At 41.0% G+C, this 18,187-nt stretch overlaps 1 protein-coding gene across 3 annotated transcripts in view; it reads right to left on the bottom strand.

The window, feature by feature from the left end:
• The window catches only part of MIPOL1 (mirror-image polydactyly 1), a 286,091-nt gene that overhangs the window by 190,021 nt on the left and 77,883 nt on the right, over nucleotides 1-18,187 (bottom strand). For all 3 annotated transcript variants that reach the window (XM_077819074.1, XM_077819076.1, XM_077819075.1), the window contains 3 exons: nucleotides 16,919-17,147; nucleotides 13,638-13,770; nucleotides 10,762-10,867 (listed from right to left, as the gene is read on the bottom strand). In XM_077819074.1, coding sequence (XP_077675200.1) covers nucleotides 10,762-10,867; nucleotides 13,638-13,770; nucleotides 16,919-17,147 — 468 coding nt within the window. The remainder of the gene's footprint in view (nucleotides 1-10,761; nucleotides 10,868-13,637; nucleotides 13,771-16,918; nucleotides 17,148-18,187) is intronic.

Genomic DNA, 18,187 nt, shown 5'->3' with positions numbered 1-18,187 from the left:
CTAGCAAGAGATGTTAAGAGTAACAAGAAGGGTTTCTTCAGGTATGTTGGTAACAAGAAGAAAGTCAAGGAAAGTGTGGGCCCCTTACTGAATGAGGGAGGCAACCTAGTGACAGAGGATGTGGAAAAAGCTAATGTACTCAATAATTTTTTTGCCTCTGTCTTCACGAACAAGGTCAGCTCTCAGACTACTGCACTGGGCAGCACAGCATGGGGAGGAGGTGACCAGCCCTCTGTGGAGAAAGAAGTGGTTCGGGACTATTTAGAAAAGCTGGACGTACACAAATCCATGGGGCCGGATGTGTTGCATCCGAGAATGCTAAAGGAGTTGGCGGATGTGATTGCGGAGCCATTGTCCATTATTTTTGAAAACTCATGGCGATCCGGGGAAGTCCCAGATGACTGGAAAAAGGCTAATGTAGTGCACATCTTTAAAAAAGGGAAGAAGGAGGATCCTGAGAACTACAGGCCAGTCAGCCTCACCTCAGTCCCTGGAAAAATCATGGAGCAGGTCCTCAAGGAATCAGTTCTGAAGCACTTAGATGAGAGGAAAGTGGTCAGGAACAGTCAGCATGGATTCACCAAGGGCAAGTCATGCCTGACTAATCTAATTGCCTTCTATGATGAGATAACTGGTTCTGTGGATGAAGGGAAAGAAGTGGACGTGTTGTTCCTTGACTTTAGCAAAGCTTTAGACACTGTCTCCCACAGTATTCTTGCCAGCAAGTTAAAGAAGTATGGGCTGGATGAATGCACTATAAGGTGGGTAGAAAGTTGGCTAGATTGTCGGGCTCAACAGGTAGTGATCAATTGCTCCATGTCTAGTTGGCAGCCAGTATCAAGCGGAGTGCCCCAAGGGTTGGTCCTGGGGACAGTTTTGTTCAATATCTTCATAAATGATCTGGAGGATGGTGTGGATTGCACCCTCAGCAAGTTTGCAGACGACACTAAACTGGGAGGAGTGGTAGATACGCTGGAGGGTAGGGATAGGATACAGAGGCACCTAGATAAATTGGACAATTGGGCCAAAAGAAATCTGATGAGGTTCAACAAGGACAAGTGCAGAGTCCTGCACTTAGGACAGAAGAATCCAATACACCACTACAGACTAGGGACCGAACGGCTCGGCAGCAGTTCTGCAGAAAAGGACCTAGGGGTTACAGTGGACGAGAAGCTGGATATGAGTCAACAGTGTGCCCTTGTTGCCAAGAAGGCCAATGGCATTTTGGGATGTATAAGTAGGAGTATTGCCAGCAGATCGAGGGACGTGATCGTTCTCCTCTATTCGACATTGGTGAAGCCTCATCTGGAATACTGTGTCCAGTTTTGGGCCCCACACTACAAGAAGAATGTGGAAAAATTGGAGAGAGTCCAGCGGAGGGCAACAAAAATGATTAGGGGACTGGAACACATGACTTATGAGGAGAGGCTGAGGGAACTGGGATTGTTTAGTCTACGGAAGAGAAGAATGAGGGAGGATTTGATAGCTGCTTTCAACTACCTGAAAGGTGGTTCCAAAGAGGATGGATCTAGAATATTCTCAGTAGTAGCGGATGACAGGACAAGGAGTAATGGTCTCAAGTTGCAGTGAGGGAGATTTAGGTTGGATATTAGGAAAAACTTTTTCACTAGGAGGGTGGTGAAACACTGGAATGCATTCCTAGGGAGGTGGTGGATCTCCCTCCTTAGAAGTTTTTAAGGTCAGGCTTGACAAAGCCCGGGCTGGGATGATATAATTGGGGATCGGTCCTGCTTTGAGCAGGGGGTTGGACTAGATGACCTCCTGAGGTCCCTTCCAACCCTTATATTCTATGATTCTATGGTACAAATTATTTTCTGCTGCTGATTCACACTTTCTGAATTCATGATAACTGAGGGCAAGTCTACACTAGAAGCACTACATCAGCGCAGCTGCTGTAGGGTGTCTGGTGAGGATGCCCTATGCCAACAGGAGCATGCTCTCCCTTTGGCATAACTACTCCACCTCCATGAGAGGCGGAAACTATATTGGTGGAAGAGCATCTCCCGCTGACATAGGGCTAGTGCAGACAGCACTTCCGTTGCTGTAACTTCCATCGCTCAGGGGGTATCTTTTTCACACCCTGGGCGACGTAAGTTAGATTGACTTAAGTGGTAGTGTAGACCTGCCCTTAGTTTGGATTGTGCATGGTACGGGGAGGGAAAGGGAACAGATTTTCCACACAATAAAAACTAACCAAAAAAGAGTTAAATTATTGTAAATTTTGTTAATTAATAGCAATTCTAGTGCAATTGTCATTTAAAAGGTATACAGAGCAATTTTTTTCCCAGTGGCAACATAGCTAAATGAAATATAGTGGGTGAAATCCTGAACCCACTGAAATCAATAGGGGTTTTGCCATTGACTTCAATTGGGCCAAGATTTCAACCATTCACTGTAATGAGCTGGCAGTGTTTATCTGAAACGCTTCACCACGTTAGCCAGTGTTAATACAGCTGAGAAAGAGATAAGTGGGTTTGGCTGATTCACTGAGGCATGTGTCTTGTTACCCTATGTAGACATAAGAGAACGGGAGCGGCTCCCAAAGATAAAGAGTCTTCTAAGGAGTGGGCTGAGCAGTGGCGATGGAGGAACCCTTGCAGCAACCAAGGTTTCATCAGCTCTTTAATAGTATCTTCTTGTTTTATTCATTAATAAAGCTGAGTTCCATGAAGGGGGTGACATTAGACTTTACAAGTTTGTAGAGCAGATTGGAAATGCTGCCTGCTAATGTTAAGGTGAGGCAACGTGTCCAAGTAAACAGCTAAAACCAGAACAGAAAATAAAAACACAACCAGCCATGCCTCACACATCCAACAGTAGTTAATTCCTTCATCAGCAACTCTTAAACCCCCCCCCAATAAACCAACATTTTCAAAATAAGTTTGTCTTCTATAACACAGAACAAGGAACCTAAAACTTCACAAAATCTAAAATTGTGCATCAAAGCTGTAGTTATATTACGAGGTTTTGATGATGTATTAAAACACAAAAGAAAGGCTAGTGGTAATTCCCTCTGTTTATTGTATTGCTCCATGTCCTTCCTTATAGCCATTGTTTGGGGTGACATACAAGTCCTTCTACAAGCAAAATGATTGCAATGTCACTCCCTTAGTAAAGCTGAGTAACCCTGCTTTGTTGACCTAGCATGATATTTCATTTATTCGCATTTCAGAAAAACAGTTTCAACCCTATCAACACAACAAATACAGGTTACGATGTTTCAGGTTGCATAGTCAGGACTTGGAGAAACTAGGTTACCAAGTAAGAAGTTCCCAGTCTACATTCTCCTCCTTTGCCAACCTAGATAACAGGATCGCCAAAGTGGCACCCAAGAAATGTGTTGGCCTATTTCTTTGAAAGGGAGAGAAAGTTATTTACATGATCTAAAGGAATGTAGGAACAGACCACTCCTTGTCCAAGATGCACTGAATAGAGCAGATAACCTGGAAGCCTTCTTATGGCTGGTCAAAATAGCCAGTCATTTTTTAGAATTAGTATGCTGACCACTTGCTTAATCAGCATGGTTGGACTGTCCCTTTTGGAAAGTACGAGTTCAGAGATGTGACTCTTCCCCCTCCTCAACCTGAAGGAATTTTCTACTCTTCACGGTCATTGATCCAAGTCTCATCTCCCATTTCCAAGTGGGGAGGCTAATCTACTGAGAGAGAAAAAGTATTTTTGTGCTTGAGAGAGACTGTATTGGCCATGAGATTGTATTGAGCAACCCTGTGATGCAATGAGCCTGAAGCTCAGACCTTCTAGAGAGACTTGAGAACAGACATCACTGTTGCCATTCTTGGTCATCAGTCTCATTCTACATTCTTAGCCCCCTTATACTGCAGCATGACATTGTGTCACTAAGTAACACTTTGTGGCAGTGATGTAGCCCTACTAAAATAAAGAACCTGCAAGACTCTCTATATAGCAAATATACCCAGAGTACAAAACCAGTGAAGGAGCAACCCTCAAACGTCTGGCACTTTAGGAAGTTTTTACAAACCAATGGGGGCTTCAACTAGACGCTGAAACTCTCCCTTACACACAACTGCTCCTTCCTGTTAGCAGACAATGGTTGCCCCCTATATATCTATTTGTTTCTTCTTGGGGAAGGTCTAGTGGACTATCATCCTGGTTCAGACTGAGATCCATTCCCTCCTCTCACACCTTTGAATGGATATTCACCTTCTGTCTTCCCATCTCTTCCTTGCAGTGTCTCCACCCTTACTTTCCACTCTCCCTTTACCTTTTTTGGTGTGGTCCCCCCTTCTCCCACCCCTGGGGGGCAACTTTCCTTTCTCCCTTTCCACCTTTGGTGTCCATCCCTTCCTCTGTCCACTTTGAGAGGTTTCTCCTTCCTCTTCACAGCCCCTCCTGTGAGGTTCCTCCTTCCTCTCCCACAACCTTCCCTCCCACAGAGTTCCTTGTTTTCCTCTCCATCACCCTACACTCAATCCCTATATGGCTCTCTCTTCCTCTGCCTTCACCTGTTGCCTCTTCAATTACTTCCTCCTCCCGAGGGATAATTAAGTGAACAATACCTCCATAGATGATGGCTTAGATGAGAGAGAATCAGGCAGGGGGAATAGTAAAGAATTAGAAGAGAGAGAGAGAGAGAGAGTGAGACAGAGCCTATGGAAACCAGCAGCAGCAGGAATAATAGCCTCTAGTGGCCAAAGAACTACAACAACAACAAAATTCTTCCCTATTTCTAGTCCCAGCTACTTGGGGCAGAGACAGGAACCCAAGACAGAGCTTGAAACTCACTATTAGGGCTGCAAAAAGGAATGATAAAGACTATATTTGACAGTACATTATCTCTTATATATGACTACAAACACACGCCTTGTGTTTCTTTCCTCACTCTTCTTTACTTAACCTTTTGTTATTCTCCCATTAACCCCTCAGATATTTCTGTTCTTCCTCTTTACCTCTTCCCATGCATGTACAAAGCTCTAGAAATGAAAAGTATAAAGTGACAAGCTTTGGGTTATTTGCTGCTGAACTCTATGGAAATTTCCATTTAAAAATGAACTCTCTTTTTAACAACAGTGCCAGTCCCAAGTGTGGATAAAAAAGGAGGCTTCTGCAGTTGGGTTTATACTCCTCTCCAGAATGGAGAGGGGTAACTAGTGGTGTTCCCCAAGGGCCAGCCCTAGGACCAATCCTATTCAAGTTATTCATAAATGATCTGTAGAAAGGGGTAAACAGTGAGGTCGTAACGTTTACAGATGATACTAAACTGCTCAAGATAGTTAAGACGAAAGCAGACTGTGAAGAGCTTCAAAAAGATCTCACAAAACTAAGTGATTGAGCAACAAAATGGCAAATGAAATTTAATGTGGATAAATGTAAAGTAATGCACACTGGAGAAAATAACCCCAACTATACATACAATATGATGGGGGCTAATTTAGCAACAACTAATCAGGAGGAAGATCTGGGAGTCATCATGGATAGTTCTCTGAAGACGTCCACGCAGAGTGCAGCAGCAGTCCAACATGCAAATGGGATATTAGGAATCATTAAGAAAAGTTTAGAGAATATGACGGAGAATATCTTATTGCCCTTATATAAATCTATGGTATGCCCACATCTTGAATACTGCATACAGATGTGGTCCCCTCATCTCAAAAAAGATATAGTGGCATTAGAAAAGGTTCAGAAAAGGGCAACTAAAATGATTAGGGGTTTGGAACAGGTCCCATACGAGGCGAGATTAAAGAGGCTAGGACTTTTCAGCTTGGAAAAGAGGAGACTAAGGGGGGATATGATAGAGGTATATAAAATCATGAGTGGTGTGGAGAAAGTGAATAAGGAAAAACTATTTAGTTGTTCTCATAATATAAGAACTAGGGGCCACCAAATGAAATTAATGGGCAGCAGGTTTAGAACAAATAAAAGGAAGTTCTTCCTCACTCAGTGCACAGTCAACCTGTGGAACTCTTTGCCTGAGGAGGTTGTGAAGGCTAGGACTATAACAGGGTTTAAAAGAAAACTGGATAAATTCATGGAGGTTAAGTCTATTTATGGCTATTAGCCAGGATGGGTAAGGAATGGTGTCCCTAGCCTTTGTTTGTCAGAGGGTGGAGATGAATGGCAGGAGAGAGATCACTTGATCATTACCTGTCAGGTTCACTCCCTCTGGGGCACCTGGCATTGGCCACTGTTGGTAGACAGGATACTGGGCTGGATGGACCTTAGATCCAGTATGGTCATTCTTATGTTAACCCACTAAGGTAAAGCCTTACTGCAACAGTAACAGTTGGTGGGCAAAACCAGAGGTGGGCAAACTTTTTGGCTTGAGAGCCAGATCTGGGTATGCAAATTGTATGGCAGGCCACGAATGCTCACAAAATTGGCGCTGGAGTGTAGGAGGGGGTAAGGGCTCTAGGTGGGGTTGCGAGCTCTGGGGTGGAGCCAGAAACGAGTTCAGGGTGCAGGAAGGGGCTCTGGGCTGGGGCAGTGGGTTGGAGTGCTGGGGTGGGGGGTAAGAGTTCCAGCTGGAGGTGTGGGCTCTGGGGTGGGGTTGGGGATGAGGGGTTTGGGGTGCAGGACGGTGCTCCAGGCTTGGACCAAGGGGTTTGGAGTGTGGGAGGGGGCTCCAGGATGTGGCAGAGGATTGGGGCATGTGGGGGGTGAGGGCTCCGGCTGGGGGTGCAGGCTCTGGGGTGGGGCTGGGGATGAGGGGTTTGGGGTGTAGGAGGGTGCTCTGTGCTGGGACTGAGAGGTTCAGAGGGCTGGAGCGGGATCAGGGCTGGGGCAGAGGGTTGTGGTATGGGAGTGGCTCAGGGGTGCAGGCTTCGGGTGGCGCTTACCTCAAGCAGCTCCCAGAAACAGCAGCATGTCTCCCATCTGGCTCCTACACGGAGCCGCGGCCAGGCGGCTCTGCGCACTGCCCCATCTGCAGGCACCACCCCTACAGCTCTCATTGGCCACAGTTCCCGGCCAATGGGAGCTGCGGGGGTGGTGCTTGGGGCAGGGACAGAGTGTGTAGCCCCCTGGTTACCCCTACACATAGGAGCTGGATGGGGAACATGGCGCTACTTCCGGGAGCCACACAGAGCCACAGCATGTGCATACAGAGTGATCTCTGATCCCGCTCCCTGGCTGGAGTGCGGGAGTGGGGCAAGCCCCAGACCCCGCTCCCCAGTGGGAGCTCAAGGGCCAGATTAAATTGGCTGGCGAGCCGGATGTGGCCCATGGGCTGTAGTTTGCCCATCCCTGTCTTGAACCAAAAATCGAGGATGGTAGATGTAAATGGAGCTTAAAACCCAAATACGACAGATCTCAGTGAAAGCCAAAAGGAAGCTAGAATCAAGACATCAAATCCTCATGATCAAATTTGTAACAAGAACAGGTACATGGAATTATGAACTTTGTATAGTACAGAAAAACTGGCATAAGTTACATAAGAAATGAGAAAATACCATATGAACATACTTAATATCAGTGAAATGAGATGGGCAGGAGGTGGCAAGATGGTGTTTGATAGTACTACAATCTTATACTCAGGTGTAGGAATTATGCTGGATAAAATCACAGCGAAGACTCTGCTGACTTGGGAGGCAGCGAATGACAGAATAACGACAGCCATGCTGCAAATAAGACAGGACACCTGTACAAGTATATGCACCAACAAACACAGCAGGCCACAGTGAAATAGATACATTTTATAAGCAGGTGCAGCAACAACTGGACGATGTGCCTACCCACAAAATCAAGGTGATGATAGGCAACTTCAATGCACAAACTGGTAACAACTCTACTGGCTGGGAAGTAGTCACAGGCAGAGCAGCGGAAGGCATCCAAACTGATAATGACGAATAGGTCTCGATTCTCAGTGGCACAAACACTCTAAAGATAGGAGGACAAGAGGAGTCACAAGGTCACACGGAGATCACGAGATTATGCAACTATCCATCAGACAGAGCACGTGTGTATACCTAAAATGTGCTATATTCTTTGAGGGATGTCAGAGTCAGCAGAGGAGCAGATGTTGGCTCAGATCATTATATTTTAATGTCCACATTACAACTTAAACTCAAAGATCATGAAGACACACAGACAGTGTTCTAGCAAGAGAAAAGTTCAAGGACACAGAAACGTAGATCTGATTCCAGATTGCACTTAGTAACCATTCCAGGATTTATAGGACCAGGCTGATGACAGAGCAGGACATATTATAAAAGTAAGACGGCTCAGGTGGTTGGGATGTGAACACCACATGGCACATGGGAAACATGCTACGCAAACACTGAATTGCATACCCGAAAGAGGAAAGAGAAAGCAAGGAAGGCAAAGGAAGATCTGGCACAGGAAGTGAGAACACTGAGTGAATTGCCATCACCTGGGAAGAAGTACCACAACTAGCGAGTAACCATAATCAATGCAGAAACTGGACTGCCTGAGATGTCAGGTATCTTTTTCTGCCTTTCTGACACAGGTTTTAAATCAGCAAGGCCTTCTATAAATTGGAAGGTTCATTTTTAAAAAGTGAATTGTAATCCCTCCCAAAGAAGGTGGTAAATGTTTTTATGATGTCCTTATGTGATGCTTTTTACAATGTACTTTTCTGGAGTAATTTTCTTATCACAAAGTCAGTACTAAGCAATAGGAAGAATGCAAACACCCATATTTCTAAGCTTCATTCTTGATGTGTTAAATACAATAGCAATTAAACATTAACTAGTTACATGAAATCATAACACCATGTGTTCCCCTTTTCTCAATGAACTTAACAGATTGAAAAAAATCATTTGTCTAAATACCCTGAATCTTCATTATTATGCTCTTTAATGATAAAGTAGGTCTGCCCCTGAAGTTTTTATTAGACAGATCGGCAAACCTCCACAAGTTCAGTTTGGTTTAGATAACTTGGATAAGCACTCCAAATTTTGGAGTTATCTGAAACTTTTACACTGGTAAAAAGCAGGAAGCAAACACTCGAGAGATATTGGAGGCTTTCTTCTTCCAGTCAGGCTAGAAATAAAAGGACACCCAGTCTCCCAGCAATTAGACACTTCTGCTCTTCCAGAACAGGAGATTCAGAAACAAAGAAAAGATGAGAGGGGGAAAATTTATTAAAAAGTTACCCTAATGTTCTTAAGACTTCAAAGCTTTGATTCACATTCGGGTTTCAATGGTTTATTGCTATGTCCGTATCTAGTTATCATATCATGTCATATCCTTCTGAGAGGATATCATTAATAAATTTACTAAAGTAAACAGAAAATTAAAAACTTAAGATGGGAACTGATTGCCAACAGTTGTTTCTTCCTATCCTTACAGGAAACTGATTAGGATTTTGACTATGTATTTTATATCTACAGGGGCTTTTTCCCTATAGGCTTTAATGAGCAATGAAGGTTTACTTTAAATAGAATATTTCGTATTATATACAATAGGTAAGACGCTATGCAAACATCCAGAAAACAAACAGATAACTTTGAATTTAATGCAAACAAAAGATGTTATCATGACACATACAGAAGATTTATGTTTCTTCTGAATATACACAAGAGGGTTCATTCAAAAAAAGAAACTAGCAGAGTTTAATAATATCCAGAATTTCTCTTATTTTGTTTCACACTATCTAGCTCCTCATCCCCATAAACCTCCTCTTCCATCTGTAATATACACACACAAAAGAATATCGTATTCTTAGGAGCTTGACATTAAACTGATAGCCAACCATCTGATTTTTCAGTTGGAGAGTTTACTTATATTCTTTTCCACTATTTTTCTGGTGATGATTAATCTCCCTTTCAGTACCAATATCTTGGAGACAGGTCATTAGACACATAATTTTACACCTTGCACCTAACTTAAACCTAATAAAATATGGCTGAGAATAAATTGCGTGAAGCATTTCATAAAATTCTGGTGCAATTAACTGTTTAAATCACATGGAGAAAGATCTCAAAGAACGTTGTCATCTTTCTTTACGGTACTAAACATCATCTTTTTATAATATTTTAGCATCACGGTGTACTGGCTGTATATAAGAAATCACTGTCAAATGTAAATATATTCTACTTAAAATATAACTTTTTGCAACTTAACAAGGTAACTGTTTTTTTTTTTATATACCTACCCAGAGAACAATGGTTAAATATATTCACATCTGTACTGTTCTTAAAATCTATTTTAAAGTAGTCACTTTCAACTGTTAACTTTAAAATCGTTGCACTTTGGAAATCTTTTATAAACCTCATCCTCTGGAGCCATACCATCATCAATGTCATGAGATGAAAATTCATTAACTACCAGAAGAACAGATTTTTCAAGTAAAGTGCAGGTCTCCAGTTGAGGTGAATGTGTGACTATCTCCATACAAAGGGGGGGCGGGGGGGTAGTATTGCTCTGAACAAGCTAAAACAATAAGTGGTATTTGAACTGCTGGTTGAAAGGTAGAGGCACTGGTAATCATTATTTCTTCTTGTTTGTTCAGGACCTTCCAACAAAACAAACAACCTTTTTGTGATTGGATTGACATGGTGTTAACAATGCACTTAATGCCCAAATCAGTATGAATACAGGTAAAGCTCTCACTAATACCAGTACCAGGATGTTAAAGCCACCTATTTTCTAAGCAACTCTAAACAGCCACACATAAAAAAAAAATTATCAAATCTTCCCTCCTTTAGCAAACATAGCTAACAGTCACTAGGCCACGTCATATAGCAACCATGGGTACTGTATGATCCATAGGGCCATCTGTTAAATGCTTGTCTACTGTACCTGCAGTCTTTTCCGCAATCTTAGCTTCTGTAGCTCTCTCTTGCAGTTCTAAGTCCAGCTTTATTGTCTTCAGCTCCTTGTCTTTTTCAGACAGCTTATCCTGAAGCTTAATTGAACAAATGGACAATAAGATTCTTGTCTGACAAATATACCCTGTCCATTAATCTTCAGCAAAATAAAAATTTCCCGTTATAAAATGATTCCTTTCCTCCCAAAGAAAATTAAATATTAAACAACACAGGTGTTTAACGTACTTCTATTTATTTAAAACACTAAAGCAGAAAATACCATCTGTTTTCAACCCCCTTGTTTTCATCTACTCTGTACGACAGACAGCACTGTTTTTATTTGGGACACTCCAACTCAGAAACTACTAGCTGTAACAGTGTTACATTAAGAAATTCAGAAGCAGCATGGGATGAATGATGCATCTTATTCCCTGGAATATTCTTTCATCTTACAGCCCTTTCATAGCAATGGTGTTCAGTTCAGATAAACGGAAAGGTTTGGGCCAAGATTGTAGGTGCAATACATTCTTTTCTGTATTCTTTTCAAGCCAGAATTTTGACACTTTCTCCCCATATTGAGCCCTTCTTTTATTTGGGAATCAATTGGATCTGTACTTGGGAAACAGTAAAGTGTGGCTGTCATTTAACTGTAAAAAAATGTACCTGCAGAAACGTCAGAATCTGCCATTTGGTTATGCACATGTGACTCTCACTGACAATGGAAACCTCTGCAGCGTGTGACCCAGGGATTGGCAACCTGTGGCACACGGCCCATCAGGGTAAGCCCCATGGCGGGCCAGGCTGTTTTGTTTACCTGCCGCGTCCGCATGTTTGGGCGATCGCAGCTCCCACTGGCCACAGTTTGCCACTCCAGGCCAATGGGGGCTGCGGGAAGCAGCGGCCAGCACATCCCTCGGCCTGCACCACTTCCCGCAGCCCCCATTGGCCTGGAGTGGTGAACTGCGGCCAGTGGGAGCTGCGATCGGCTGAATCTGCGGACACAGCAGGTAAACAAATTGGCCCAGCCTGCCAAAGGTTGCAGCGTGCCAAAGGCTGCCAATCCCTGGTGTAACCAATAACAGAAATTACCCCAAAACTTACATTAAAACAACCAAGTGACATTTGGGCCTGCCTATCAGATGGACTATATTCATAAAGCAAGAGCTCCAGTTTACAAATTATTGCTCTTATTTATAAGCTTCTAGCCACTGTTTATGCCAAACAGCTGATAACAGCGTCATGAAATGCTTGAGCTGTCTGAGAATGGGGGAAAATCCATGGGGATAAATTGTTTAACAGAACAGATTAAATGAATGCCATTCTGGAAAGTAGGTTTCAAACTTTTCATAAAAATGTGGAAGCACCATCATTCAAACTCTCTACCATCAACATTATATTAGAAGGCTAAGTCTAGTCTTCACGAAAAAAACAAAACCAAATCCAAGACAGTGATGGAGGCTGAGGGAATTAAAGTAACACTAATAAAACATGGATTGGGGTTCATTTGGTAGATAGAATAACTTTGGAACCAAGAACTCTCAGAGTCTCAAACTCCTCCAAATTCTAGAGAGAGAAATCCAATGGAGATTACAGTACACGAACAGAGGGACACAGAGGTTATATTAAAATGATCAATGCTTAAGAATTTGTACAATCTCTAGGGTTTCCCTCAAGATTAAGACATGAGGGAGTAGGGGAAAAATCTCAAATGTTTTCTATCTAAAATGAGAGAAATTTGGAGAAATATATGTAGAGATTGCAATTGTTATTTTGGTATTAGTCTAATTAAAGGTGGAATTAAGCAAACAGGAGAGGGAATGTGAGAGAGTAGATAATTAAAGCTTGGGATGGAAAAATGTGGTCAGCATTAAACAAACAGAGGTGCTGTTAGAGGCCAGATACGGTAACAGACCTGAAGAGGCATTGCTGCTAAATAAATCAAGTTCAGTCAATCAGCTGCAATGCAGAAATTCATTAATTAAATGACAACGGGGAAATGCTAATAAAAAGGGAAAATAAATACAGCGGAATTTACTAAGCCCTCAAATCTGTGAACATTTCTGTACTTGTTTTCAAAAGGACAACCAAAATGAGTACAGTTAAGCATATGCATGTTTGCAGGATTGGGGCCTGAAACAATTTGCTATGTCTAATTATTTACGCTCTGCTTTTAAAACATTGGTCTCTCCCCTCTTCTCAGAAAAGTTTTAATAGGAGTGCACTGTTGTGAGATTTCATGTTACTAAATATTATTACTTCTTCAAAATATTGTATGATACCTTTACTACTAGTTTGCTGTGAAATATCAAATTATTGTAAAAATAAATGGACAAAGCACATTTTGCGACACATTATTCTCGCTTTTGTACTGTGCTTACTTAATCACTCATTTGCAAAATTCTGTGATCTGTACTGGATCTCCCAGTCATTAGCGTGAATGACTGACATGAAACTAGCCCAGTGTGGGCCCTGATCCAAAGCTCACAGAAGACCACAGGAGTCTTTCCATTAATTTCAGTAGGTTTCAGATTAGCCCTTCTGTTTCTAAATTCCCCAGTCTCCACAAGTCTGACTGAAACCTAGTAAAATGTTAATGGATGGCCCTACAGTGATATATTTATTTTGCATCTATATCTATGATATAGGAATTGATGTCACTGATTAAAAAAGTCAAAAAATAAAAGATTATTCACTTCCTTGGAAACATTCATTATGCAAATACTAAGAGTAGAAATGACAAGAGATCTATTGATTAATAATGCAATAAAATAAAATAATTTAAAAAACTATATTAGAAAAGGTTGAAATGAAGGTTTAATGGGAAACAATAAAACAGCAAGTACTTTAATCTGAATATCTCTATTGTACCTTTTTATTCTTTGCCCTTACAACATCCAATTCTTTTAAAAGGAATGCAATATTCATCTCTTTATCTAGGTCTCCAGTCTCCTTCCAAGAAGTCATGAGGTCAGAGAGCATTCTACCTTGTTTTTCTGTAATACTATGATTTTTAAAAAAAGATTAAAAAAATTCATCAATCAATAGAATAGAAATTCTCTCATTCAGCAAGACATCCACTACCTGCATCTGAAGTTTACAAAACTATCACAGATTTAGGATTTATAAATTAGCCATAGAGCTGGACAATGCTATTTCTCATCTTTTAAACCTACAAGAGCAGCAGTATTTGAAATAATAAATGTATTAAAATGCTAGTATATAAAATAAACTAAGCTAAATAAGCTATGAAGTCTATAAATTGGAAATGCTTAAAGGAAGTAAATATCAAAAATCCTGAGCTTAATCTGGAGTGATAATGTAAGGAAAATATTGGGGGATCAAATTTATGCTCAGGATAAAGTATGTATTCCAAGAGAATGGGTCACTCAACGAAAAGAAATGAAAATATTCAAAATATATTCAAAATATTCAAAAGATATGAGACAAAGGAAAACATATTTTTGGAATTCTAGAAAATGATTTTATGTTATTCTGAATATTATATCAGACCACAGGATGTTCCCACTTTATACCACCCTATTCCAAGAGCATTTATTTAGTGATGGAAAGAAGAGAGATAAGGTAGAGTTGAAAAGGTTAATTTTTGGAATACAATGTGGTGAAATTTCCTGCTGAACCTTTATACTACCTATTTTGCTTCTAAGGTCTGATACCAGCTACTGTAGGGAGCTGATAACAAGGGGTGAAATCCTTTCCTGGTTAAAAACTGAATTGGGCACTCTTGCTATACCAATCAGACAAAAATTTAGGCTTCATTAACAGTATACCAATGTCTACAAAATATTGTTTTGTAGTCTACCTTTCTAGGACCCAACTCAAAGTAAGATTTTAAAAATTCCTTTTACTCTGTCACCTGTTATTTCCAGATAACTCAGATCTTAGCTCTAATGCAGAACCAATGTAGACATGTTCATGGATTAGGGGAGAAATTCATGGATTATAAGTAACAGGCACAGAAACCTTAAGTTTTATACAATATAACCTATTACCTTTGACATACCAACTCTGCAACTTTTTTTGTGCACGCTATCTTCAAATACAATACATTTCCCAAAAATAAATAGGAGAAAACCAAGGGTGATCTTTCCCAGACAGCTGAAGACCTAGCAAAATATTTTCAAATGTGGCTAAGTGTCTTTGGAGCCGAAATCCCATTTTCAAAAATTTACTTAGACACTACAGTCCCACTGACTTTCAATGAGACTTCCTAAATCAATGGCTCCTGATTGCCTAAGTCACTTTCGAAAATGGGATTCAGACTCCAAAGTCATGAGGGTGCATTTGAAAATTTAACCCCTAGTAAATAAATCAGAGTTTCTCATAAGTATATACACACATGATTACATGAAGGAGCGTTTTACATTCTAATTATAATGAAAATGCAATATAGATTATCATGGCACTCAAAACAGGTCAAATAAAGAATGGAAAATAATATGGATAAGTCTACTAAAGGCCTTACAGAATATCTGCATTAAGACAATGATTAACATATACAGACCCCAGAAATTTTTATTATATATAAACATGAATAGATCAAGGATGAAACTATGGATCCTATCTCCAGCACACAAAGAAACAAATCTTGGATCCATAGAGCCATGGAGAGATCAGTTGCCCCCAGGAATGTGTTGAGAGGACTATTCATGGAATTCTAGGGTTACCGCAGTTGATTCATCACTTTCTATCAAAGACATCCATATTGAGTAGCATGTTAGCACAATTATGTCAAACAAGGGTAGCTTGCACTGAAGCAAGAGGGAAGCTGTGCAAGTGGTAGGACCAGTTATCAGTTCAACTGGACTCACCAATGTAAGAAGTTGGTATTATGAAGGTGAACACAAGAAGCGTTATTAACACTGGAAAAAGATAAGAGAGAATCTACATGGAAGGCAGAAAGATGTAAACACGTATCAACTTGCCCCTCCTTTCACCTTTGCTACTGACAATTTAGTCACTTGCCCAACTCACATCTAAGAGTTGCATTTGACCCTTTCACTTCTCTCCTCTCACACCCCAGTATTCACCACTTCTAAAACCATCCTTTCTTTTCAGTCCCCATTGCTAATACCCTGGTTCACACACCATGCCTCTCTCTGACCTGAACTATAATACAACCACCTAATCCCCAGCCTCCCTGATCTTCCCATCTTCAATCTATCCACAATTCTGTAGCCACGTTATAATCTCTCTCTCACTCCACAGACCATTCCTCCCTCTTCCATAGCCCCCTAGATTCCTTCTGTGGGTGCTTTCTCCAAAGTGTTATAAATCCTCATCCTCACTTGTAAGGCTTTGCCTACATCTCACCTCCTATCTGCCTTTGTTCCCCCAACTCACACCAGGTGGTCTGCCCACTCCTCACCCATCATTGCTCCCTTGGTTACTCCTCTTCCTACACTTGTCTTAATTCCCATAAACTCAACTCACTCATGAATGAAAGCCCCTCTTCCAGTGCACCCAACAACAGCCTCATTCTCTTCCTTCAAGCCCTCTCTCCAAGACCCATTTCTTTTGCCTTGGTTTTCGTAAGTGGCCTACACTGCTGAGCTCTCTCTCCTGCTGCCCAGCCCAATACCCAATTGTAATTAGTGTCAGAACTTCATTTGTGACATAAAGAGACTTTGTTTTAACCATTGCCCCTCATTTTGCTACCCCTCCTTTTCTACAGTTAGCTTCATTTTCAATGTTTGTCTGATGCAGATTTTACCTTCTTTGGGGCAGTGACCATGCCTTGTTTAAATTTCAGTAGTGTTTTGTGCAGGTTTATTATAGCCTTAGGTAAATATTTATCAGCACCACAATAGCTTTGGATTAGTGCTAGAGGAGAAACAGCTGAAAGGAGTGGGAGACACACTGGATTCCAGGAGACTTGGCCTAGGGGTGGGAGAGCATGTTGACCATTTTTATGAATCCAACACATAAGCAGCCTTACACTCATTCCAAATTACACAGAAATGCTCCATATTTTTGGAATTTTCTAAGCCTAAGGGAGCTAGGCACCCAAATACCATTGAATTTTAATGCAAGCTGGGCAGCTATCTCCCTTCATCGCCTTTGAAAATTTTACCCATAATAGTGAAATATTCTCAATCCAGGAAAAATATATAAAAGAAGCTTGTATTTACCTTGATTCTTCAGCAGTACAAGGGGCAATAACATGATCTAGACACACATTCTGGGTGCTAGCACTCTGAACACTGAGTGAGGTGGCTGTTGGCAAATCTGACAGCTTCATTGCTTCAACATTGCCTTGGATGACTAATTCATGTTGTGGTCGTAGGCTTCTTGAAGAACTTGGATAAAGCTGAAATTTCGGACAAAAGTCTTCTCTTTGCTGTTCCAGATTACAGATTTCTATTTGAAGATAAAAATTAACAAAAAGTTGTCCTTGAACTGCCTTTTAAATTGAAGGAACGCATACACTTAAAATAATTTATGAAGTTTTAAAACCTACCCACACTTTTCTTTGTAACAGAAGGAGGAAACATACCAATTTAGATCCACTGCTCCCTCATCCTACTGATGAAAGGAGAGGAATGTATCCAAAGCACTGACTCAGGAGATCAGTCCATATTCAGGAGTTACTGATTTTTACTGGATATTTCACATGCAAGTCAAAAATTGCTCCCCATTTCCTGATTTCTCTTCCCTCTCAATTACTTATTAACAGGATAGATCATTGGTCCTGACAGATGACCTGCAATAGCCAGGGTAAGCCTGTATTACAGCGGGTTATGAGCCTGATTTTCATTTACACTAAGGCCCCTTGACTTCAAAGCTTATGTTAATTTTCCTCTTAGCTCCCAAAGCACCTGGCTCCACTCAGCTCTCCAGCTTCTATAGAAATATGATACTCCAGCATGTGCTATGATAGTTTTGCCACCACAATTTGTGGAAGTCTGCTGGAATATGCAGCCAGTGCATGTCAGTGCATCATTCACCCAGAGAGTGTAATAATATTTGCAAATCTTCAGAAGCAGGTATACTCTTAGCTATCTGTTTTATGTAGATTAAATAGAGACTACTAAGAGTTCTATTTCTAAAACTTCTTGAGGAGGGTTTTTGTTTTGTGTCACTGTTGTTTATTAAGATTACTTTTATTCTATACATACTGTACTTTGATCAGACTCATTATTTCCCCTCAAAACAGATACAAGAAAAAACTGTCTATGCCCTGTTACTGTTCTATGAATAGCCTTAAAATACCCATTAAACAAACCCAGGATACTGTACTGCATATAAAACTGAGAAGCAGAGACTTTAATCCAAGAATACTCAAAGTAATTCCCTAAAATCTGTTGAAATTGTGGGACTCTTTCTTTCCTGAGGGAGGAATAGCAATGACACACGGTCACTTGCTGCAAACTCTGCCTCAGCACTGGGGTTGAAGCTTG

This window comes from Eretmochelys imbricata, chromosome 6 (assembly GCF_965152235.1).
Source record: "Eretmochelys imbricata isolate rEreImb1 chromosome 6, rEreImb1.hap1, whole genome shotgun sequence".
Classification (NCBI taxonomy): domain Eukaryota; kingdom Metazoa; phylum Chordata; order Testudines; family Cheloniidae; genus Eretmochelys; species Eretmochelys imbricata.
Note: the sequence above shows the minus strand (reverse complement) of the source record. Positions and strands in the feature narration are given on the sequence as shown.